This window comes from Chionomys nivalis, chromosome 9 (genome assembly GCF_950005125.1).
Source record: "Chionomys nivalis chromosome 9, mChiNiv1.1, whole genome shotgun sequence".
NCBI lineage: Eukaryota > Metazoa > Chordata > Mammalia > Rodentia > Cricetidae > Chionomys > Chionomys nivalis.
The window spans coordinates 6,487,044-6,511,648 of record NC_080094.1 but is presented as its reverse complement, the minus strand read 5'-3'; the positions used below and the strand labels follow the sequence as shown (position 1 = coordinate 6,511,648).

Sequence of the window (24,605 nt, the reverse complement as noted above, 5' to 3'; positions counted from 1 at the left end):
CAAATCACAGCGGGCTCCAAGCATTAGTCAAGACTATGCCATTTTTAAAGTACCCCCATTTTTGTTAAACAGGTGAGAGTAATTTGGTTTTCAGAACTAAAGTAGCTTGTTTCTCTAGATTATTCCCTCCCAGCCCTATCAATTTATAAAAACCTGAAACGGCCCTATAGCTCCAGTGCCACCACCAGACTGCTTGTGTGAGCCGGGAAATAGGCTGGAGACTTAACTCTACTGCATGGACTGGCTTTGTGGGATCCTACTCTATTTGGATGCTCACCTTCCTAAGTCTGGATGGAACGGGGAGGGCCTTGGACTTCCCACAGGGCAGGGTACCCTGCCCTCTCTTAGGACTAGAGGGGGAGGGGGAGAGTAGGAGGAAAATGGGAGGAGGGGAAGAAATGGAAATTTTGAATGGTATTATTTATAAAGCAATAAAAAACAAAAAACACAGAGACAGACGCACAGACAGACAGAGAACACGGACATGGGTCATCCTTGATACAAGAATGCCAATGCCCCATTTATTGTGCTTAGGGGCAGCTTATATAGGGATCCTTAGCCACGCCCAGCTCTCGGGATCTTTCAGCTGTAGGTCTCATCAGCCTGCCATCATGATCTCGTGCTCAGTTCACTCCAGCAGGCAAAAAAAAAAAATCAAGGAGCCAGGGATCTCTAGTTCCCAACATCAACCCCCCAGTAATGATGGCCAAGAGAGATGGTTATTGATCACCTGACATTCTTTAGCTGACTACTCACTGGTTACCCCTAGCAACGGCCAACTGAAGGCCAAAATAGGAAACTTCAACCTCCTTCCCACCCTCACCCCTTTCTGCCTTTTAGCTGTCCCAGCCTGGAAGCTTTGATCCTTACAGACACTCCGTTTCTCCGGGGTTGAGGGTCCCCTCTCTCCTGAAACAGAAGTCTGTGCTGTTGCTGTCGTACTCACTTGCCCCTTTGTCTCTTTTTCCTTCTGCCAATCTTACTCGAGTTCTGCATGAGACAGCATGATAACTCGGGAAAGGAGATGGAAAAGGTTTCGGAAAAGTCCAACTTGACCCTAGAAACAACTTCTAGTCTTTCTGTGCCTCAGTTTCCCCACCTGAAAAAAATGGGGTAGTGACAGTGTCAGTGGTGGAGCTGTTCTAAGCAGCTGGAGCAGAACAGGGCTTATGCCCAGGTTTGTGCGCTCCACTTTATGACTTGGGGATAAACTGAGCCTGGCACAGGTCTTCCGATGGTGACTGAGTCACAAGAGTTAGAGGGGTAGAGAGGTGGACTGCAGACGGCCCAGGAGACAACTCAGAGGAACCACCTACAACACCAGGTAGCTATGCAGACTGGCAAACGGTCTAGTGCTTAGCCGATGTTTGCAGCACAGAAATAAATAGTTGTCGTGTTACTGGTAGTTGAATGTAATAACTACAGTGTAAATATTAAATGTCACCATTTCCCTAGTTTCCAAGGGAAAGCTCTTCATAAATAAGGTAGCCTCTGCTTCTACAAAGTCTCAGATCACAGTTTATATCAAATTATAGGACAAATATCAAATGTAGATAAGACAGAAGCAGCTACTTGGACAAAATGCTTCCTTGGCTCACAATCCTTTCCCTTGGTAACTGGTACAATATTTGTCATATATATACATACACACACACACACACACACATATATATATATATACACACACACACTTGGGGTGGAGGATTAGTATTATCATTCTTCATTTCAATGGACTAGGTTCCATAAGGGCAGGAACAGTGTCTGTCTCTTTAAGTTTTACAACTCTTTGGCTTAACACAATGCTTGGCACATACTAGGCAATTTTCGGGATGGATGGATGGATAGATGGATGATGGGTGGATTATGGATGGATGATGGATGGATGGATGGATGGATGGATGGATGGATGATAGATGAATGGATGATGGATGAATGAATGGATGGTTGGATGGATGATGGGTGGATGATGGATGGATGGATGGATGGTTGGATGGATGATGGGTGGATGATGGATGGATGGATGGATGATAGATGAATGGATGATGGATGGATGGATGGATGGATAAGTAATGAATGGATGATGGATTGATGGATAAATGGTCAGATATATGGTTGATCAGAGTAAAGAATAAAAGTAAAGACTTACATCCTGGGACTTGTGTTTTGTATTCTAAATGAGGACCTTCTGGCATATTGTGAAGTCTAATAGTTCTTAGTTCTTTTTTTTTTTCCCAAAGAAAACCCGTTTCTTCATAAATGAAATATAGTATATAAAAAGCTGGAATGATGGGTAATTCAAATACAAAACTCAGGTACAAAACAGCCCATTTTTTCCTTCCAAACTACACAGGCTCATACAGTTGACTCTACCGTACAGACAGCTGCTCCATACAGAATTACACCCTAGCGTAAGGAACTATTCTAAGTCTTCAGGAGACCGAGGCTCGAGGTCCTGCCGACTGCATTAAAACTGCAGCACCGGGCAGAGCTGAGAAGCGCCACCTTCAAACATGGCTTCCTTCCTGCTCGTGTGTCCCACAGTTACTGAAGGACGGGGTCTGGTCTGTGCACGGCTGCGCCACCCACTGCCCATTTGCAAGGTCGCCGGGAGCCGCTTCTCCTCTCAGCTCCGCACTGCTGGTTAGCCCATTGGAAGGAAGGCTGCAGGGTTCACTATCACACGGGTTTCCGCTGTACGCACTGCCGTATGCTGCTTCGTAGCCCGGGTCATACTTCTCTTCCTTAACAGCCATCTTCTTCGCATCCTCTTGTGCGAGCTGCAGGTCAAACGTGTACTGCACCTCCTGAACGTCCGTGTTCCGTTCAATGCCCTTCAGCTGGTCTCTTAAGTCCTTCAGCTTAATGTAGTAATGCACCTTGTCCTGGGCGCGAGGAAACTGGGCACACCTGGCACTGGACGACGGCATGACGTAGCAGAGGGTTTCTGTGTCTGGGATCTTGTGGGGTTGAAGCCCAAATTCCAAGTTCTTAACCTTTACTCCAAAAACTTCCTTACTGAAAATTTCATAAATACATTTTCCATTAAACACCGCTATTCGTGGCTGGTATTTCTGCAGTTTCTGCACTAGGATTCGTCCTCCTTCCCGGAATTCCTTACTGGACAGATCCTTGCTGCCTGGCGTCGTCCTCTCCACCATGTTGGTGAAGCCAATGCCGTACTTCCCGGGTAAGGTGTGGTCATCCATGTGGTTCAGCTGAACCTCACTCAGTCCTGACATGAACAGACACTTCCAGAAATGGTTTCCAGGTCCAGGGTAGTGGTGCCCTTTGTAAGCAGCCATCAGTCCTGGGTTGATATCAATAATCACAATGTCCAGATTGAAGGTCAAGATGTCGGGCAGCGTCTTGGTGAGCAGCTCAGCTTCGGAAACCCCGTTGAAGCGGTCCACTTTCCTCTTCACTTTAAACGCGTCCGTAATCTTCTCTTGCTTCTCTTTTGACTTTGTGGACTTGCCAGATCTTTTTGACCCAGTAGGTTTTTTGGGTTCCACGGGGTCCTGGGGTTCTGATGCTCTGGTTTTTCTTTTCCTTCTCTTTGGAGCCTCTGGTACAGGTTCAGGTTCCTGGGCAGGAGCTTCTGCTGGCATCTGCTGGTCAATCGTCACCGCCATGTTGAGAGTTTCGGCCATCCTTTGTTGAAATGGAAAGGAGTGAAAACCCTGACCCTGCTCCAGAGAACAGCACGCGGACGGACGGGGCGCTAGCTCACCCGGCGCACTTCCGGCTCCCTCCCTAGTTCTTAGTTCTTAATGTGTAGCACACTGCTTTGTCATGGTCAGCTGTGAGACAGACCATCAGTAATAGTCCCTGACTTCCTCACTGATAGTTTTTCCTAATTACACTGAATCAAAGATCTTCCTTTAAAAACACTTTGCATCCTACTTCAAAGCCAAGCACAGAGGCACACACATACAATCCAATCTCCCAGGAAACTAAAGGGAGGATTGCCACCAGTTCAAAGCTAGCCTGGGCTACATAGCAAATTCTAGACTGGTCTGGGCTACAAAATAAAATCTAGTCTCTAAACAAATAAAAGTAAGAGCATCTCCAAAAGAGACGGGGCCAGGCAAGGTGACCACAGCCCTCCAGACGGGTAAGATCTCAAGTTTAATGCCAGCTTCAGCCACATAGTGAGACCCTACCTCAAGAAACAAAAGAAAAAATTAAAACAGGAGAGGATACGGATTGCAACTTAGTAGAGAAAGGGTTTATTCTGGCTCATCACTTCCAGAAGGACAGAGACCGGAAACCATCATAGTGGAAAACACGGCAGCAGCAGCAGGAAGCTTGCTGATCACACTGTCTGCGCACAGGAAGCAAAAAGAGAACAGGAAGTGGGGCCAGGTTACAGACCCTCAAACCTCCCTCAGAGACATCCTTCCTCCAGTGAGGCTGCACCTCCTAAAGGTTCCATAGCATCCCCAAACAGCACCTCTAGCTGGAGACCAAGCCTTAAAGCACATGAGCCTATGAGGGGACATTTCACACTCAAATCACAAGTTTGGCGTCTCACCTAGTATAAAGTACAAAACAAGCCTCTTAGCTTTCATGATGTAGCAGAGATCTTCATTGCTCAACAAATACCCAATTCACTTCTTAGTATTTCCTAGTCTCCTTACAATGAATTGGACTGGAGAGATGGCTCAGTGGTTAAGAGCACTGCCTGCTCTTCCAAAAGTCCCAAGTTCAATTCCCAGCAATCACAAGTTAGCTCACAACCATCTGTATTGAGATCTGGTGCCCTCTTGAGGAAGAGACCTAATCAGTCATCCTTATCAACTTAGACAATGAAGACAATATAAACAAGTTCAACAGAACCGCCATATAGGGGCTACCCATGCATGCTTCAGCATTGCCAGGGCATAAATTTTATTCAGATTTCATTACAGTAAATTCTAGATCCGTGTGATCAGTCCCAGTCAATAGGCTGAGAGCAGGAAAGATGCTTGTTAGTTCAAAGCCAGTGCGTGTGATAGATGATATACGGCCTTCCAAACAGCATCGCTGCAGAACAGCAGGGCCTCTCTTGGTTCTAACCATTAAAGACAACAAAAGTCAAGGCCCTTTAAGTGCATGCTGGATGTTTGAAACTAGAGAAGACCATTACAGAGCTGCGGACAGTGATGTGGCCAACATTCTCCTGCCCAGAGTCTTGGATTTTAGGAAAGGTTTCACTGAAAACATCTTGTAAACATTAAATAAATTTTGCCTGCAGGGAAAAAATATAGTAGATACTAATGTACTGCACTGGTTAGTTTTGTGTCAACTTGACATAAGCTTTGGTCATCTGAGTGGAGGGAGCCTCAATTGAGAAAATGCTTCCAGAAGATCAGGCTGCAGGAAGCCTGTGGGCCACTTACTTAAGTGGAGAATGATGCGGTAGAACCCGTTCTTCTGCAAGTGGCTGTGGTCATGGTGTTTTGTCACAGCGATAGTGACCCTAAGACATGACCGACCACACAGACATAATAAACTGAGTATTTTGCCATTTTAACTTTTTTTTATAAATAAAAGCCTATAATTATGGCTGAAGTAAGTACATAGTCATTCCTCGGTACCCCTGGAGGATTGGTCCCTGGACCATTGTGGATACCAAAACTCAAGATGAGCAGGCACAGTGGCACATGCCTGTCTCCCGTCACTTTGAAGGTAGAGGCTGGTGGATTAGGAGTGTAAGACATCTTTATAAACACAGTGGGTTTCAGGACTGTCTCCTGAAAACAAACAGGGGTAGCAAGATGGTTCAGTAGATAAAGATACAGCCTCATGATCTGATTTTGCTCCCCAGAAACCCCACACACACATACACGGAGGGGGGATTGCTTTAAAAAGTCATGTCTTCATTCTAAAAAACACAAAAGATGAACAAGTTCTTCATACAAAATGGTAAACGGCAAAATTTTTGCATATAACCTGTGCACATCCTCCCACGTTTTAAGCTATCCCTGGGTTATGAATAATGCCTAATATGTAAATGATATGTAAATAATTATCACAGTGTATTGTTCGGGCATGATTACAAGAAAACACTTAGCACCTATTCAATACGCATGCAAATTCTTTTTCAATTATTTCAAACGGTGCTTGGCTGAACTTGATTTAGAGCCAGAGGAAGAGAGTCTAGCTAACCCTCTCTGATAGTAGTCGTATACCGAGCCCTCTCATGGCGCCTTCCTCCTCTGGGATTGAAGCAAACTTCAGTTCTGATAATACGTAATGTGAATGGGGAAGTGGGTGGGAAAGGGGTTGTGACATCACCCTTTTCCCTCTTCTCTTGTGGTCTGTACAACTATTTTAAGACAAGGATGGAGCTCGGGAGATGGCTCATGAGCAAAGTGCTTGCCATACAAGCACAGGCACTTGAGCTTGGATACCTGGAATTCGTGTAAAAAGCTGGGCATGACCTGTAACCCCAATGCTACAGGGCAGAGACAGCTATATCTCTGGGCTCCCGGGAAGCCAGTCCAGCTAACAGACGGGCCCAGATTCAGTGAGAGATCCCGCCTCAAAATAAAGTAGAGAATGATAGAGAGAGACATTAACATCAACCTCTAGCCCTTCACACACAGGGTACATGCACATACCTGTGCACACACATATGCACACACGTATATGTATACAACATATATGCTGGTATACATGCATACACATGCACGCACACAGGTGTATGCACACACACAAGAAGTGGTAAAGAATCTGTGATCATGTTGCCATTAAACTTTAGCCCCTTAAGTAAAGGGTATTTTATTTCAGTTAATTTCAACAATCTCCCAGGAGAACATAACCATCTGGTTTAGTTTTAGATTCTAAGCCTCTCGTCTACCTGATCTGAGTTTCCCTAACCTTGGTGACTTCAGTCCCTATGTTTCCCTCAGCTCACAGACATGAGATACACACCCACTCGAGAGATTACTGAAGAGGACTGAACAAGGATCCACTTGCAAAGGGGAGAGCATGACTAAGGAGACTGAAGAGGAATGGGCAATTGGTTCAACCCACCAAGGACAGAAGCCCAGACCAGAAGGGCAAGGGGAAGCAGCAGGTTCTAGAAACTGATCAGACCTGAGGCTGGAGGAGTGGAGACTGGACGGACACCATTTCATGGCATGAGGAACTGTCTCTGCCGCCTTCTACTCAGTCATGTCTTCCAATTGGTTTGCTTTCTGTTAGTGTAATGCAACATTCTAACCAAAAGCGACTTGGAGAGGAAAAGGTTTGTTTCAGTTTACCAGTTCCAGTCCATCCTTGATGGAAGCCAGGGCAGGCACTCCAGGCAGCAACCTGGAGGCAGGAACTGAGGCGGAGACCCTGGAGGAGCACTGCTTCTTGGCTTGCTTCCTCTGGGCTCTTCAGCCTGCTCTTTCGTGCTCCAGGACCACTTTCACAGAGATGGCCCCACCTACAGTGAGCTGTGTCACCCTGTATCAATTAACAACCAAGAAAATGCCCCACAGACATGTGTGCCCATAGACCAATCTGATGAAGGCAATTCCTCAACTGAGGGTCCCTCTTTCCAGGTGTGTCAAGTTGACGCCAAGATCAGTCATCACAAACTCCAAGTCCCCAAACTGTCACTCATCTTGTTGCTAGATTATGTATTAAACTCTGTAGTCATGTTACCTCTCAAGTACCAGCTACACACACAGATACAGTCAAAGCCTGAAGCAGTCCGTTCCTCCTGAGAACCCACCTTTGGGGGCCTTGGGGATTTAACTTATTTATCCAATTACTATTTTGACTGCTTGATTGCTTACTTGTGGTGAGAAATTCGCTAAGTGATTTTCCTGCAGAAACTGGTTCATTATTTGTCCCAGTTCCTGTGTCATAATCTGATGTAAGAAGAAATTTTAGGCTCATTTACTGTATGAGAAATGTCATGGTCTGAGCGGTGTCACAACATCAAGGGTTTCCATGGAAAATTTCACCAGCTGCGTTCTCTCTCTCTCTCTCTCTCTCTCTCTCCCCCCCCCCCTCAGACACACACACACAAAACCAAAAGTTGAGTTTGGGAAAGCAAGCTGCTCATCCGAAGTTATCACTATTCGCAGAAGAGATGGCTCAGTGGAGGACGCTCTTGCCTCTCAAGCATGAGGACAAGAGTTTGACTCACAGGACCCATGGGAATGTGGAGCTTGGAAGTGCGCGTCTGCAGCCCCAGAATGGAGAAGGCAGAAAGAGGTGGATGCGTGGGGCTCGCTGGCCGCCCAGCCTAGCTGGAACAGCTGGTTCCAGGCTCACTGAAGAATCCTGTCGCAAAAAAAAAGACATGATTAGGGAAGCTGTCGGGATGGATACCAACCTATAGCCTCTACATGTACTGGCATGGGCAAACATACATGCACATATGAATAGCACATGTGAACACATGAATAGCACACACAACATCACCACCACAATCAAAATGCAAAACGTAAGGTACCATTTTTTTGAGACATTTTCCCATCTCATAGTCGGTGATTTTGCAGCAGACAGATACAGACTCTGGTTTCTGTCTGCCTTTGACAACCCCGGTGACACGGCTTGAACAACTGGCAAAATAACCCCCTCACTTGGGCAGCTTTCTTGTCTTTCTTGCCCTGGGCTGAGGCTTCTGGTTCCTGGTACCCCTGCCTGCAATGGGAATGGAAGAGGTCTGACAGCTGTTAACTAAACAACCCTGAGAAAATTCTCTACTCACTCTGGACCCATGCTCCCTCGTCTATGGGATGACAATAATAAAAGCATGTGTGGGGCTGAAGATGGCTGAACAGTTAAGAGCCCTGGCCACTCTTGCAGAGGACTCTGGTTCAGTTCCCGGCACCTGGGTCAGGCAGCTCACAATGATCTGTAACTCCAGCTCCCTTACATTAAAAGGAAAAACATCATCCGTGAGCCATGCTTTCTTCTTGAGGAAAAAAGACTAGCCAGTGGGGTAGACATGGCAGATAGTTATATATTCTGAAAGTCAAATCAGCAGGATTTGAGGATGTGGAGTGAGAAGGGATGAAGAGTTGGGGTCTTTTTTCTTTGTTAAAAAGGATGGACCTCCCCCCATTCCTGGGTCAGCAGGACAGCTGGCCCATCCTTTTAAACGACTTTACAGTGAAATTTTCCAGGGTTTGACCTGGGATCTCATGCAGTGACAGAGCAGGCTTGCTCTGGCCCTCTCCGTCATGTTCCCGTTCATTGTTTGACAGGGCTCCATGACTCAGCCTCAGCCACTAAGTTAGTCAACAGCCTGCACCAAGGACATGCCCACAAATACAGCAGCCTGCACCAAGAATGTGCCCACAAATACAACAGCCTGCACCAAGAATGTGCCCACAAATACAACAGCCTGCACCAACGACACACCCACAAATACAGCAGCCTGCACCAAGAATGTGCCCACAAATACAACAGCCTGCACCAAGGACACGCCCATATATACAAATGCTCTTAGTGTGAATTTCTGAGCCCAGCTGGCAAAGCTAGAGTTAGGGAAATTGGGACAATCCAGGCTACAGAGATGGCTGCGTGGTTAAGAGCGCTGGCTGGTCACCCAGGGACCCATGTTCACTCCCAGCACCCATATAGAGTGGCTCACAATTGCCAATAGCCCCAGTTCCAGAGGACCAGACGCCCTCTTGTGACCTCAAGGGCACCTGCACATGCGTGGTGAACATACAGTTGGGCACACACCAACCCACATGAAATAAAACAAACATCTTTTTAAAAGAAATTAAAACCTGAGTCAGGCATAATCCCCATATGTGGAAGACAGAGATGGAGGACCACCCTGTGTTCAAGGCCAGCCTTGGCTCCAGGCTAGCCTGGGCTTCTTAGTAACATTCTGCCTTAAAATAACAGCAGAAAGGAGAAGAGAAAATGAGAGAGAATAAAAGGGAGTTGGGTGGGCTGCTTCTCATGCTCACTGCCCAGATTTATCTATTCCAAAAGAGCCTTCTGTAAACATCCAGAGGCTCTGTGTGTGTGCATGTGTGCACACGCATGTGCGTGTGCGGGCATACATGCATGTGGGAATGTGTGCACATGAGTGTGTGCATGCACACACACATGCGTGCACACTCACAGAGAAGGCAGCACATTACACTCCTCCTTCCACTCCTAGCTCTCCCCTCATCATATTATCCTCGAGGTCCTGCTTAATGAGCTGGCCTGTGCTTCCTGATGCCCCTTTCGTCTTCCTGTTCTTCCATGCTTAGCTCTTATTAGTGACTGCTTAGGGATCTTTATGCCATAGAGAACATACTTTATTGCATAACCTTGAGCAACACTGGTCTGTCCCCAGCAACAGCTCCCGGAAGTGGGATTGCAGACTGCAAGGCCAAATGCCTTTTATGTTTAATAGATTTTCCAAATTGCCCTCAAAGGAGATTTACCAGTTTAATTTTCCTTCAATAAAACCTCCAAATATTTTAATAACACCACTGTGTTATTCCCAGAATCAGAACTATTAATTTTTCTTTTTATTAAAAACATAAACCCATAATCATGAAGTGCTTCCTGGCTCAGGTAGTTCAAGTTCATGCCAAAAAAATTCTTATAACTACAAATGAATGACTTAATCCATATGTTCATACACGGCTCAGACAGAATCCAGAGGCAGACGCAGAGGGAAGGACCTTCTGTCAGTGAGCGACCCTGCAGACGCATGCGTGGGGCTGGAAGCTTTCAGAAGGATCCTCTGTCACGGAGCCACTCTGCAGACACATGCGTGGGACTGGAGGCCTTCAGAAAGACCCTCTGTCACTGAGCCACTCTGCAGACGCATGCGTGGGACTGGAGGCCTTCAGAAGGACCCTCTGTCACTGAGCCACTCTGCCTTCACTTTGACCACTCGGCCCACTTCCCCATTCATATTACGTATTATCAGAACTGAAGTTTCCTTCAATCCCAGAGCAACCTCAGATGAACAGCCCAGAACAAACACAAATTTCAAAGATCAAAATTCCCAGGAAAATGGAAAATGTCAAGGCCAGAACCCGCTCGCATTTCAGCTCCTTTCAGGGAAGAGATACTAACTCCGAGGTTCCAATTTGCTGCAGCGATGGCTCATTAAGGTAAATTGAGATGAGGCCATGACTGCCGCTTTCCGGGCACTCTGAGCAGAACGCCCCATGCTTTCCAAATTGGACACACGGTACCGAGCGCATCTCAGAATGAACAATAACTGGAATGGCAGCGTAGGGCAGAGGGAAAGAAACGTGAACCGCCGAAATCGGGCCGAGCATTGTGGAGGACTACACGGGCTTTGCGGGGCCAATGTTCTTTTCAGTGAAACGATCATTTCATCAGCAGTTTGATTCCAGGCCTGTGTAATCACCATTCCAAAATGACCTCCCTATAGCTCAATGGCTCTCTCCTTCATGTTAGCATCCTCAGGAAAGAAACCAAAGAATTACATTCTCAAGATGTGGAGATCAGTTCGCTTGCTTGCCGCTCCTTCAGAGGACTCGAGTTTGGTTCTCCTTGCCCCCATCGGGTGGCTCACAGCTGTCTGTAATTAGAGCTCCAGAAATCTGACCACCTCTGACCTCAACAGTCACTAGCACTCACATGTGAATATACCACACACATGCGGGGGGGGGGGGTTATATTATTTATTTAAAAACCAATGTCAAACGGTTTGTGGATTCTAGAAATATGCTTCCCTGGTAAAACAGCACAGCCTGAGACTCAAGGGATGAAAGATAATATATCAAGTAAATAGAGTCCACAAACAAGCTGGCAGAGTGCATCTGATATTCGACAAAGTAGATGTCAAACCAAAATTAGCCAGAAAAACATAAAGCCAGTTGTGATGGTTAGCTCTAATTGTCAACTTGACACAACCAGAGTCCTCTTGGAAGGGAATTACTGAGGGGTCATCTACATTGGGTAGGCTCCTAGTCACGTCCGTAGGGGATTGTTTTAGTTGAGTTAATTGATGTAGGAAGACCCAGTTCACTGTGGGTGACACCATTCCCTAAGCAGGGGATCCTGAATTGAATATGAGTTATGTAGAATATTGTTTTAAGGTGTGTTACATTTGTTTATGCTCTGGAACATTTGTTTAACGATGGAAAGATGTGCTGCTTTTGTTTATGCTGCATTTGTTTAACTCTGTGAAGCTGTGATCCTTTGCCTGTCTAAAACACCTGATGGTCTAACAAAGAGCTGAACGGCCAATAGCGAGGCAGGAGAAAGGACAGGCAGTGCTGGCAGGCTGAGAGGACAAATAGAAGGGGAAATCTGGGTGTGGGAAGAAGGAGGAAGAGAACAAGGAGAGGAGGGTTCAGGGGCCAACCACCCAGCTGCCCATTCAGCAACAGAGTAAGAGTAAAAGTAAGATACACATAAGTAAGAGAAAGGGAAAATCTCAGAGGCAAAAGGTAGATGGGATAATTTAAGAAAAACTGGTAAGAAACAAGCCGAGCTAAGGCTGAGCATTTATAAGAAAGACTCCATGTGTGTAATTTATTCGGGAGGCAGGTGGTGCCCCCTGAAAGGGTCCAGAGTTTCAAAGAGATAATCCACCAACAAGACTGACTGGATGCATGCATGAATTTCTCTCTGCTCTTGGCTTTGGGGATAGGTGTGATCAGCTGTTTCAAGTTCCTGCCACATTGACTTCCCCAAAATAATAGGCTGTAACCCGGAATTGTGCGCTAAAAAAGACACTTCATCTCTAAGCTGTTTTAGTTGGGGTGTCTTATCACAGCAACAGAAAACAGAGTGGAACCCCACTACATGGTATAAAGGGGAGAATTCATCATGAAGAGTAACAATTAAATATGCACCAGAGACTAAGCCTCCCAATTTTATCATAAGAGGTCAGAAAGGTTCCGATAGAATAGTGTTGGATGATATCAATGCCCCATTCTCATCTCTAGACAGGCCATCTAATCAACAAAGAAATCGTGAGTAAACTACACTCTGGACCAAATGGTTTTAGCGGTATATACCCTTGTGGTAGTATTAAAGGCACAAGTCACCACACTCAACTTAATTCAGCACTATTTCAGATGGAAGACTGGCTCTTTAGTGGATCCCAGCGTTGTCTACTTCCTGTGCACCAAGTACTTTTATTTTTAAGTGTGAGAAACCCTGGTTGACATTGACTGATGTCTCCATTCCTTGCCTTGACTGGCTCCCTCTTCAAATCCCATTAAAATACCATTTCTGAATTTACTTTAGACTAACAGAGAGGCTTTCAGAAAGTTCTCCACCCATCTGATATACCTGCTTCACAAAACTCACGATTCGCAATGAGATTGTGCATTTACACACAACTCACGATTGCCAATGAGATTGTGCATTTACACACAACCCACGATTGCCAATGAGATTGTGCATTTACACACAACCCACAATTGGTAATGAGATTGTGCATTTACACACAACCCACGATTGGCAATGAGATTGCGCATTTACACACAACTCACGATTGCCAATGAGATTGTGCATTTACACACAACTCACGATTCGCAATGAGATTGCGCATTTACACACAACTTACGATTGGCAATGAGACTGTGCATTTACCGGCTCACTCACTGATGCTCAACCTTTGTCGGTTGAGTAGGATCATGGATGCCATAGAGAATCTCTGTATCCCCAGGTCCCAGTGGAGAGCCACATACACATTTATAATTAAAGAAATAGTTGGGGTGGGGTTAACATGGAAAGGGTTGGGGGGAGAAAAGGGAAAGGAGAAAATAATGCACGTATATTTTAATTTCAAAGATTATTTTTAACATCAGCATATGAGCAACTGCTTCTAACAAGACACTGGGTAGGTAAAAAGCTGCAGGGCCATGCTGACACTAGGTTTCTTCGTCCCTCGTTGCGGGAATAGTCTTCCTGGACATTTTAGGATGTCCCTGGTAACCCTGCCTTGTACTTGCTAGAAGCCACTCTGACACCTCCACTACGTCTCCAGGTATGCCAGTCACACACGTCCAACACAGAGTCAAGAATCATCTCTCCACTCCCACCTCTCACTGCATGAAACCCAAAAAGTTTTCTTCTCTGTTAATTATGTTCTCTCATTTCTGTGGCAAGATTTTTTACAAAAACAACTTAAGGAAGGAGGCATTAATTTGGGTTTGCGGTTTGAGGGGCTACTGTCCTTCATGGCAGGAAAGTCATGGCGGCCTCAGCCAACAGCTGATCACATGACATCCACAGTCAGGACACAGACAGAGATGAAAGCTGGTGCTCAGCTTGCTTCTTCTGTTTGGAATTCTTTTTACCCAGTCTATGACACTGGTTTGTAGAATGGTACAGATCCTCAACTAACCCTCTCCACAGACTCTCACAGACCCACACAGAGCTGTTAGCTGGGGGCATCTAAATCCAGCCAACCTGATGGCAAATTAGCATCATGGTGTGACAGAGCCTAACCCTTGATGAAACACATTCTCAGGGTCTCAGGATTTTTAGCTGGAACGAGAAAATAAACTACCAATGTTTATTGGCTCTGTTTGCGTACCTGTTCTATATAAAATCAATAAACTATTTTTCAGGAGAAATAAAGTGGAGAAGGAAAGAGAACACAGCAGGTCTCCATAAGTCAATTATGACTTCAGACCCCCCCCCCCATGGGGCTGGGAGAAGGCCTGAAATTCAAGCTGAATGTTGCAGGGGGCTGCTTGTTCATCCCAGCTGCCCAGAACCAAATAATAACACAGAAACTATATTAATTAAGTCACTGCTTGACCCATTAGCTCTAGCTTCTTATTTGCTAACTCTTACATATTAATTTAACCCATTTCTATCTGTGCATCACCATGAGGTTGTGGCCTACCAACAAAGTGTCAATATGTCTGTCTCCAGAGGCCGCTCCATGGCTTCTCTTCAACTCTTCCCTTCTCTCCCCCAGCATTCACTTTAGTTTTCCCTGCCTACCTCTGTTCTTTTGCCCTATCACAAGCCAAGACAGTTTCTTCATTCATTAACCAATAAAAGCAACACATAGACAGAAGAAGCTTCCACACCAGCTGAAGACACAACCATGTGTAATTTTCTAAGAGGGTGGCTTGGTAACACATGTGTTCCACAGAGGTGAAGTGCCACCAACACAGGATGCAAATATAATACCAGCCTCTAGCCATTGGAGTCTCTAACTCTTGAAATGAAAGCACTTGGGACACGGAGAGAAAACCAAGCTATGAACCACTTGAGGGCACACTTTCTCTATCAGTAATAGTGCTCAATTACTCCAGACCTGGTGATTTATACCTGGAACCCCAGTACTTGGAAAGTTGAGGCAAGAAGACTGTTGAGTGTTTGAGCCCAGGCTGGACTACGTAGTGAAGGCCAAGCCAGATTAAACTAGAGAATGAGGCTCTTCCTCAAACAAACAACCTGTACTCAATTGGAGAAGCATAGAGACAAGGCTGGAGAGATGGCTCATTGATCAAGAGCACTAGTTGCTCTTCCACGGAACTGGGTAGGATTCCCAGAGCCATACAGTGGCTCACAACCATCTGTAGCTCCAGTTCCAGGAGATCTGATGCACTATACAGGCCTCACAAGTGGTGCATAGACATGCATGCAGACAAAACACCCACATGACTCCCCTTGAGAGAAATGAAAAGCTGGTCAGAGTGACCTAATTGCTTTCTACCTAAATCACACTGTTTAGGTTACGTGACAAGGGCTAGGAGCCAATAACAACTGGGAGAGCATTGCCTCAAGGGTAGCCAAGAACTGATCAATTAATGTGACCATAGTATGTTTCATCTACATACCACAAGGACAGATAGGAACGGGCCAACTGAGAACATACTTATGTCCATCCTTCATTTGCATAATGATATCATGCTTATTGAATTTTGTGCCCTTTTGTAATCATTTGCCGTCCTCAGTTAGGTCCAGGTGTAAAAATTAGGTGAGAACTGGTGGTCCTGCAAGATTGTCTATAAAAAGTCCTGTAATCTCTGGAAGGCAGCTCCTCCCACCCTCACTGCCTTGAGTGTGCTGGATGAGTTCCGTGCCTAGGCTTGTACTGTGCTTTGTAATAAACCTTGCTTTCACATCCAAGTCCTGGTTTCCCGGCGGTCTCTTTGGGGGGCAAGAAGTCTGGGCACAACACCCTCTCTCCCCGTGTGTGTGTGTGTGTGTGTGTGTGTGTATGTGTGTGTGTGTGTGTGCATGATCTGTGGATCAAGCCCTGAAGAGAGCACGCATACTTCACAGAATTTTCTGAGTGTCCCTGTGAAACTGCTTTACACCAAGAACCTCATTCTCCCCAAGAGTTTCTTCTTTGGATTTTCTCTTTAAATTGCCTTCTCAGTAGTCTGGGACCCCATGCCTAATGCTCTAACGGGAACAACATAGACTCAACTAGAGTCCAGAGTCCCCTCCCTGCTCTCTCAAACAGGACAAGAATGGAAAACGTTGCAATGGTAAATGTCAGGCTCCCTCTATGGGGTCGCTCCTTCGGCTGCTGGGCAAAACATCCACGAAAAGATCAAAAGCTTGAGAAAGTTCTAGACAAGAATGTGACAGTCCAGTTCAGTCAGGGTTCCTGGAGCCTTTTGCTTGAATGTGACCTGTTATTTATAGGCCAGAAAACCTGCAGTACTTTTGTGGGTAATTTTTTAAATGTTTACAATGCATTGGACATTTTCTTCTGATAAAATGTCAAAGAGAGATTCAATAAAAGGGCGCCATGAGGAGAGGCCTTAGCAGAGGAGAGAGAGCTCTGAGAACCCCCTAGACACCCTCAGCCTGAGGCTGTTCCTATACCTTTCTACAGTGACTGGGTAACCGAGCTTTGGGGCTGGGTGGACTCTCCATGGGCTTCCATGGAGCTAACTGTTCCATTCCTCCCCCCCCCAATACCTCTCTTGTTGCTTGGGTATGCATTTCCTGCCATATTACCCACACCTGCTTCCAAACACTGCAAGAATCTCTTCCCTGCATCAGATGCCATGTGGATGGGTAAGGAGACCCAAAATTGGCTCTCTCATGGGGTCTGGATAGAGTTTGGCTGTGCCCACCCATCAAGGTTGGCACACGTACACTTACAAGCTTGCTGGAGATGTAGAATAAACCCTGAGAGGGAAGATAAGTAGGGGGAGTGGGGCAAGGGCAGCGGTCACCTCTTCCCAAGCTGCGGTGACTTGGGAAGATCTCTAAAGGGTGCAGGAACCATGCATGATCTATTTTTCTCGTTGTTTTGACAGAAGCAGTTTAAAGAGGAAGGGTTCGTTATGGCTTGTGCCCTAGGAGGGTGCCATCCTTCACGATCAAGCAGACTTAGCAGCTGGATTGGCTTAGTTGGGGGGGCGGGGAGGGTGTCTGAAATCACCAACCAGGAATCAAAGAGAACTCAGGCCAGAAAACAGGAAGCCTAGAACCCTCTAATCCTTGCCCTAGGCCAACTCCCAGGGTCCCGGCCTCCTCCAGCGAAGCTCCACCTCTTACAGGTTCGGCAGTCTCCCAAACAGCGTGCCTGCTGGGGCCCAAGTGACCAAGCACAAGTTCCCCCACATTTAAACCATAACAAACTTTAAATTCAAAACTCCTGGGTCATCACAGGTTCTTCTCTACATGAAGAAGAAGAACCGAGTACATGCTATTTGTTGGCTTGATGAGTAACACGGAAGTATTTGGGTATACAGAATGTGGAGCCCAGTTTCTGCTCCAGAGAAATCACACACCAGTGCAGGGGTGGGTGACATCTACAGTTTCTGGTGGGAGGCCTGGGTGAGGACTGGCTGCTATGCCATCCAGGCGCCCCACCATCTTTGGCAAGACAAGCATGGTGGCCCAGAGTGACACACGGGACCTTGAGCCTCAAACCACAGACAGTACTATCGTTAGTTTGGGTTGTCAGCTTGATACAATCTGCCAATAGCCTGAGAAGGGAGTCTCAGAATTGTCTAGATTAGCTTGGCCTTCCCACATGCCCAGGAGGAATTTTCTCAGTTGGTTTAACTAAAGTAGGAAGGCTCACCCTGAAGGTGGGTGGTACCTTTTCCTGGACTGGATCCGGGACCGGGTGAGACCGAGTCAGCTGAGCGCTGGCAGTCATGGGGGCACTCATGCTCTCTCTGCCCTGGACTGTGAATATGAGCAGCTGCTTCAGTCCTTGGCTACGATGGGCCGTAGCCCGGAACCGTGGGCTAAACTGAGCCCTTCTCCCACTCCACTGCTCTTGTCAGAGTATTTCATCATGGTAACAGAAAATGAAACTGAGATGATAGGCGGCATGAGATGAGACTTCAAGGGACCTGGGAGAGAGGCATGAGGGCCCACACAGCAGGGACCTATGCACCTCAGGAGCTGGGGACCAGAACAGAGGATAACGGGAGTCTCGGAGGCTATGCCATCGAGTGAGCGAAGGCATCCAGAACCAGAGAGAAGAAAAACCTTGTCTCCTTGCACTACAAGAGGCCCCAGAATGTGGGCTACACAGAGAAGGAACCAATGGCCAGAGTCAGAGTCGGGAACCCGTCTTCCACTGGCAATGCATTGAAGGCAGACGAACTCAAGGCCTGAGTGATGCACATGGAACTTGGGTTCACAGTGGCCTTGTGCCCAGCCAGAAATGGAGTATAGCAGAAGATACTTCATAATGATGTTTGAACCATGACCATAGAGCCCATGTTTTTCTGAGTCAGTCCACGCCAGATTTGGAGCCAGAGTTGGGAAATGTGACATTTGGCATATGTGCACCAAGTTCAAGCCTTCCCTCAAGAACATTTATTTTTTCTGACCTGGGATAGAATCTAGTTTGTTGGTTGCCTGGGAGACAAAATGTACTACTTTGTACCACTTCAATATTAAGAGGGTTTCGATGTTGTTTGGCGAAAGAGTTTACCCTGCACCAGATCTCACAGACCTCACAGTCACACGGGCAGGGTATTCCGTTTCATTATAAGCATCTTTGGAAACGAAGAAGCTGGGGTTCATTTCTATCAGCTCTTGCTTTTTATCGATCTCCAAAGTAGTTCCATCCCAAGGTTGAACACGTCAGGTCCACAAGGTCATTGTGACTTTGTATTTCATATTAGGGCTGATCACCATCAGCTAAGCACCACATTGGTGCGAGCTGTGCTTCAGCTGTCTCCAATCCACTCAAAACCCCAAGTAGCGCTGTTCCAGAGAAGAAACTGAGAACTAGTGGGAAGCACACGGGAAAATAGAACTTTAACTCAGGCCTGCATGGTCTCAAAGCTGTGCTCTGCTGCAGCAGGCAACATCCACGCACAGCCCCCAGCCGTGTGAGCTTTGATTTGTGGGGTGGTCTCGGGCTCCTGACCCCAGGGGGATACACATGAGCTACGTGCAAGCTTTGATTTGCTCCCCTGTATCTGCAGAGAAAATGTTTAACCTGGGAGTATAATTATTACTTATGGTAGCAGGAAAGCAGGAAAAAAGTGGCATGGGTCTTCCAGGGTGTGTGGGTGTGTGTGTATGTGTGTGAGCACACACACACACATGCCTTCTGCCTTGTTTGAAACACTCTATTGCTTTATTGTTTTCCACCTCTTAGACCAGACTGGCTGGCTCTGAAGCTTGCAGGTATTCACCCATTGCCACCTCCCACCTCCCTGTAGGACCTCTGGGATCACAGACACTAGAGCTCAGCATGTGTCCTGTGGCCTAACATCTGTCAATAGCTCAGTCCTTTTTTCCACCGAGACCAGGTGATTCTAGACTGCGTTTTGACGTTTAAAACTAACCATCACAATAAGGGTCCAGTTCCTCCATACCCTGGCCAACATGAGTCACCGACCTTCCTTATGACAGTCATCCTAGTTGGTGAGACATGTTTTTTTGACTCATGTGCTCAGAAACACTGCAACGGAACAGATGTGGAGCTGTCCACAGCCCTAGTGCTGAAACCAGCAAGTTATTCGGTGTGTTATAACCTCCACCGAACATGGGCAGCACCATCCCATGGCTTGAGGCCCTGAATTCTATAAGAGAGGGAAAGTCAGCTGAGAGAAGGATAAGAAGAATATGAGAATTCGTGACCTTTAAGATACCAGCCCACTTTGGGTGTGGTCTCGTGTACTCTAAGTGCAGAGGAAAAGTGTTCTCAGCCCTCTTTTCTGCTGGGTTTTGTTCCAGTTCCCAGTGCATGCAGTAAGGGTGCAGATCGCTAGCCTTACTGTGAGTTTATCCCCAAATAAATAAACCTTTGTTATGCTCCATTCTGGGCTATTGTGGTACTTTATGGTACAACTCCAACCATGTATGTAATGTGACTAGCCACTTGAGTTCCTGCCTCTATGTCCCCTCAGTGATGAGCCCTGTAACCTAAACTTGTAAGCCAGATAAACCCCTTCTTCCCCTCTAGTGCTTTTGGTCAGGCTATCTTATGGCAACTGCCACTTGAAGCCCCTCTTGTCTGCTTTTTACTTATATCATGACCAGATATTCTGTGTACTTCAGCATTTGTTTGAGTCTGTCTGGGAGATGCTCACCTTGACTGGCCTTAGATATCCTGGCCTTAGGCCTGGGAGGATTCTAGAACTTCACAGTGTGCTTCTCCTGCTTTTCGTGATGTTGTAGCTTATTGCCTTGTTTGGCTGGTTTGTTCTGAGACAGTTTCATTATGTATCTCAAGCTGCCCTCAAATCTATGTAGCCCAGGCTGGCCTCTAACTTGGGGTCACCATACACTGGCCTCTACAGTGCTGTGTCACAGGCGTCCCCCACCATGATCAGCTCTGACTCGCTTCCCACAGCATCTCTTGGCCTCTGCTTTTGCAAAACGCCTGTTAACTCCTGTTCCCCTTTCTCTCTTTGCCGTCCTTCCCATCCACTTCCCAGCTTGCCAAAATTTCCCTCGGCTTTGGACTTCCTAACAGTTCCTATAATCCCTTCTGAACTCATGGCCTAAGTCCTTCATGCTTGCTCTACAGTTTGCCTCTAACCACTTAAAACTGACAAATGCCTTCCATGTTATTGGAAGATTGTGTGAAGATGGTGGGGGTGGTACTGCTTTTAGCACCTGGGAAAGTATCTATTATTGTTGGTCACCAGTATTTTTATGATGAACTAAATACCAGCCAGGTGTTAGCAAGCCTCCAAAGAGGTTCCCAAAAAATCCATACCTCCTGGAAACCACAGCTTTGTGTGTCCTCGGCACTGAGCAGCAGGGTTTAACCAATAGAATATTGCAGGCACAGTGGTGCGTGACTTGCAAAGTGAAGCTATTAAAAGTATCTTGGCCTCTGCTATGTACTTTAAGGATTACCTGGTACTCTGTATGGTCTGGAGAATTTCCTGTAGTAGCCATGCTTTCAGTTTTGAATGAGTGAATTTATTAAGTGTATAGGAAGAAAAAGTGAAAAGTATAATAGCAAGTAATAGGTAGATGATAGATAGATAGATAGATAGATAGATAGATAGATAGATAGATGACACATAAACAGATACATACATACATAAGTACATACACACACACACACACACACACACACACATATAGTATGGTAGTTTGAATGTAATTGGCCCCCATAAGCTCATAGGGAGTGGCACTATTTGAGGTGTGTGCTGTGGAAGAATCCTCTTGTACACTGTAAAGATTTGTTATCATATTGGCTTAATAAAATACTGATTGGCCAGTAGCCAGGCAGGAAGTACAGGAGGGGCAACCATAGTGATAGACTATGGGGAATTTTGAAGTAGGACTAAATGCATTTTGCATTATGATATGGTTACACACTTATGGGGGTCAGGGAGTGTTTTTATATGCTTTTCCTTTATAAGAGTTGCTATGATCATGGTGTCTCTTCACAGCAATAGAAACCCTAACTAAGACACATAGATACATAAATTGATGCATAGATAAATAGATAGATAGATGCATACATACATAGATTGAAAGATGATTATGATAAATAGATACATATGTACATAGATCAATAGATGATGATGAAGATAGATGATAGATAGAAAGATAGATAGATAGATAGATAGATAGATAGATAGATAGATAGATAGATAGATAGACAGACATATAAGTCAGGAGCTCACCATATCCAGCAGAAATCCACTGAGGAAGTAGAGGCTATAATCTGAAGTTCTCAACTGAGCTTTCTGCTATGACTGGGCATCCCATGGCTGAACTTCCTCCCACCAAGGCTAGGCATCACATGGTTGGGCTCCCCTCTTCTCTTTTGTTTCCCATACAGACACTTTTACACCACAGGACAAGCAGTAGTAACCTCTGTCAGAAACAATTTGCCTGTTTTGTTTTGTTTTTAACTGTTCTTAGGGTACAATACTTTTATTCTTGGGCTGCTTTGCTGTTCTCTTCCCTTCCCCTATGATAGTGGTAAGGGGACCAGCCCATCCCCAGGCAGGGGCCTAGAGGATACTTTGAGACAAACATGCTTGGGTCTGAAATGAGGAAGGAGGCAACCCTGCTTCCAGAGTCAGCTTCTTGGTGAACTCCAGTGCCTGGCCCATGTGCTGACAGCCTCATGAGCATCCTTGAACTTCCTCACTGCCATGACAAAATACCAGACAGAAAAGAAAGATTCTTTGAGCCCATGGTTTAAAAAGGAATTCCATCTATCATGGTGGGAGACAGAATGAGACATGAGGCTCTGGTCACCTTGCATCTGTAGTCATAAAGCAGAGAGAGGTGAGTACTGGGTGTTAAACTGGCTCCTCCTTTTCCTCCCTGTCTATTCAGTCCAGGGTCCTAGGCCACGGAAGAGTGCGGTCCGCTCTTAGGATGGTCCCTCTTCCTCCATTAAACCTCTCAACTATATCTCCTAGGCGATTCTAAATCCAGTTAAACTGACAAATGGGATAAACTGTGATACAGACCCGTCCAGTCCAGTTCTTTCTGAGGCACTAGTGAGGTGGCTGTGGTTTGAAATACTCACTGCTCTTCCAAAGGACCCAAATGTCATTCCTAGCACCCACTTTTTGTAGCTCCCAGCCACCTGCACATCCTCCAGGGAATGCCACACCGGCTTTTGGCCTCTGTCACAGCCATTCTCATATGACATACACAGAGAGAGAGAGATACACACATGCACATAAAAGTAAACAAATGAGCATGTTTCATCCGCACTTCCAACCAGGAAGAATGTGACCGGTAACAGAATGTCAGTGCTGCTTTCAGTTATTAAGTGGCGGGGTGACTGATTACACAGAAACTGATGACAGCTACAGTTTACCAGAGAGCCAGTCATGATTCAATGACACAAAGTTCCCTCCGAATTGCAGCATCCTAAATCAAATAGCGACACGTCTCTCTCAGTCAGAGATGGTCCTTCCAACCTGTGCTAAGACAGAGTTTTCATTATCTAAACAACTCTCTCCTGAGAGCTGAGAGTATAACTCAGTGGCAGAGCATTGGCCCACCATGCATAAGGCCCACTGCACATGTACACACACATACACACATGCACACACACACACACACATATGAATACATATACATACACACACATGAACACACACACAATTCTGGAAGCCCAATCAAAGCCAGTTTTCCACACTTTCTAGATCAGACTTTTAAGATTCTACACTTAACGAGGGTGAAGTCTCCCAAGCGCTCACCTCTGGACCACACTGCCTCCTCCCTCCCCACTCTAAAGGACTCTAGACAGTTTCCTAATAACTGGCTTACATTGCTTGCCACAGACTCCAAATCTGTGGCTTCAGCTAGGACCCAGGAATGTGTGGTTAAAAGAAGTCCTTATCCTATCCTTGCTCAAGTGATGCTGTGGAGGTGGTCCCCTGTCCCGGCTGATACTGAACAGGTGGTCCCCGTCCCAGGTGATGCTGAGCAGGTGGTCCCCTGTTCCAAGTGATGCTACGCAGTTGGTCCCCTGTCCCAGGTGATGCTGAGCAAGTGGTCCCCTGTCCCAGGTGATGCTGAGCTGGTGGTCCCCTGTTTCAAGTGATGCTATGCAGTTGGTCCCCTGTCACAGGTGATGCTGTGGAGGTGGTCCTTTGTCCCAAGAGATGCTGGGCAGGTGGTCTGCTGACCACACCTGAAGAGAAAATGCTCTTAAAACCGGTGCTGCTCTCATCCCAGCCCCTGCCTTGCCACGTCATTTGCCCAAGCAATTGCAGCACATGAAATGGGAATGTCATTGAATGCATTTACCCGCACAAACGAGCTGGCTTCTGGGATGGGAATGGCATTGAAAGCTTTTACAAGCACAAAGGGAGGCTTCTCCAGATCTGAAGCGGGAGGATAGCAAGCTGTGCTCCACTGCAGGTGACAGTGTGCAGCGCCGCATTTCTCTGTCTCTCATAAAGTGTTCCAGCGAATAACTTAAGGAGCAGAGGCCACTCCCATCTCCAAACTTCCTGTATTCTTTTCTACTTTGGCAACTCTAAGAGAAGTACATCTATTTCTTAATGGTTGGTGTTTATGGCTAAGTTGGATTTAAGAGCTTTTTAACATCTCCAAAACTAGTGTACAGCCTGGGCAGATGGCTTGGCAGGTAAGCACCTGCTGATTTAGGGCATGCGCAGTGGAACTAGAAAGGAAACTGGGAGGGGAAGAAGAGGCCTTAAGAGAGGGGAACGGGGTCGGTTTTTAGGTGAGGCTAATAGAGTACATGTGATGAGAAGAGAGGAGGGGGCACCAGTGGCAGGAGAGAACCCAGCAAGAGTGGGGCAAGA

The 24,605-nt window shown here is 46.3% G+C and overlaps 1 protein-coding gene across 1 annotated transcript in view; it reads right to left on the bottom strand.

Moving 5' to 3' along the window:
* Nucleotides 1-2,247: 2,247 nt before the first annotated feature.
* Nucleotides 2,248-24,605, bottom strand: part of LOC130881458 (G/T mismatch-specific thymine DNA glycosylase-like) — a 38,767-nt gene continuing 16,409 nt past the window's right edge. The window contains exon 2 of the mRNA XM_057781051.1: nucleotides 2,248-3,753. Coding sequence (XP_057637034.1) covers nucleotides 2,505-3,753 — 1,249 coding nt within the window. The 3' untranslated portion in view covers nucleotides 2,248-2,504. The remainder of the gene's footprint in view (nucleotides 3,754-24,605) is intronic.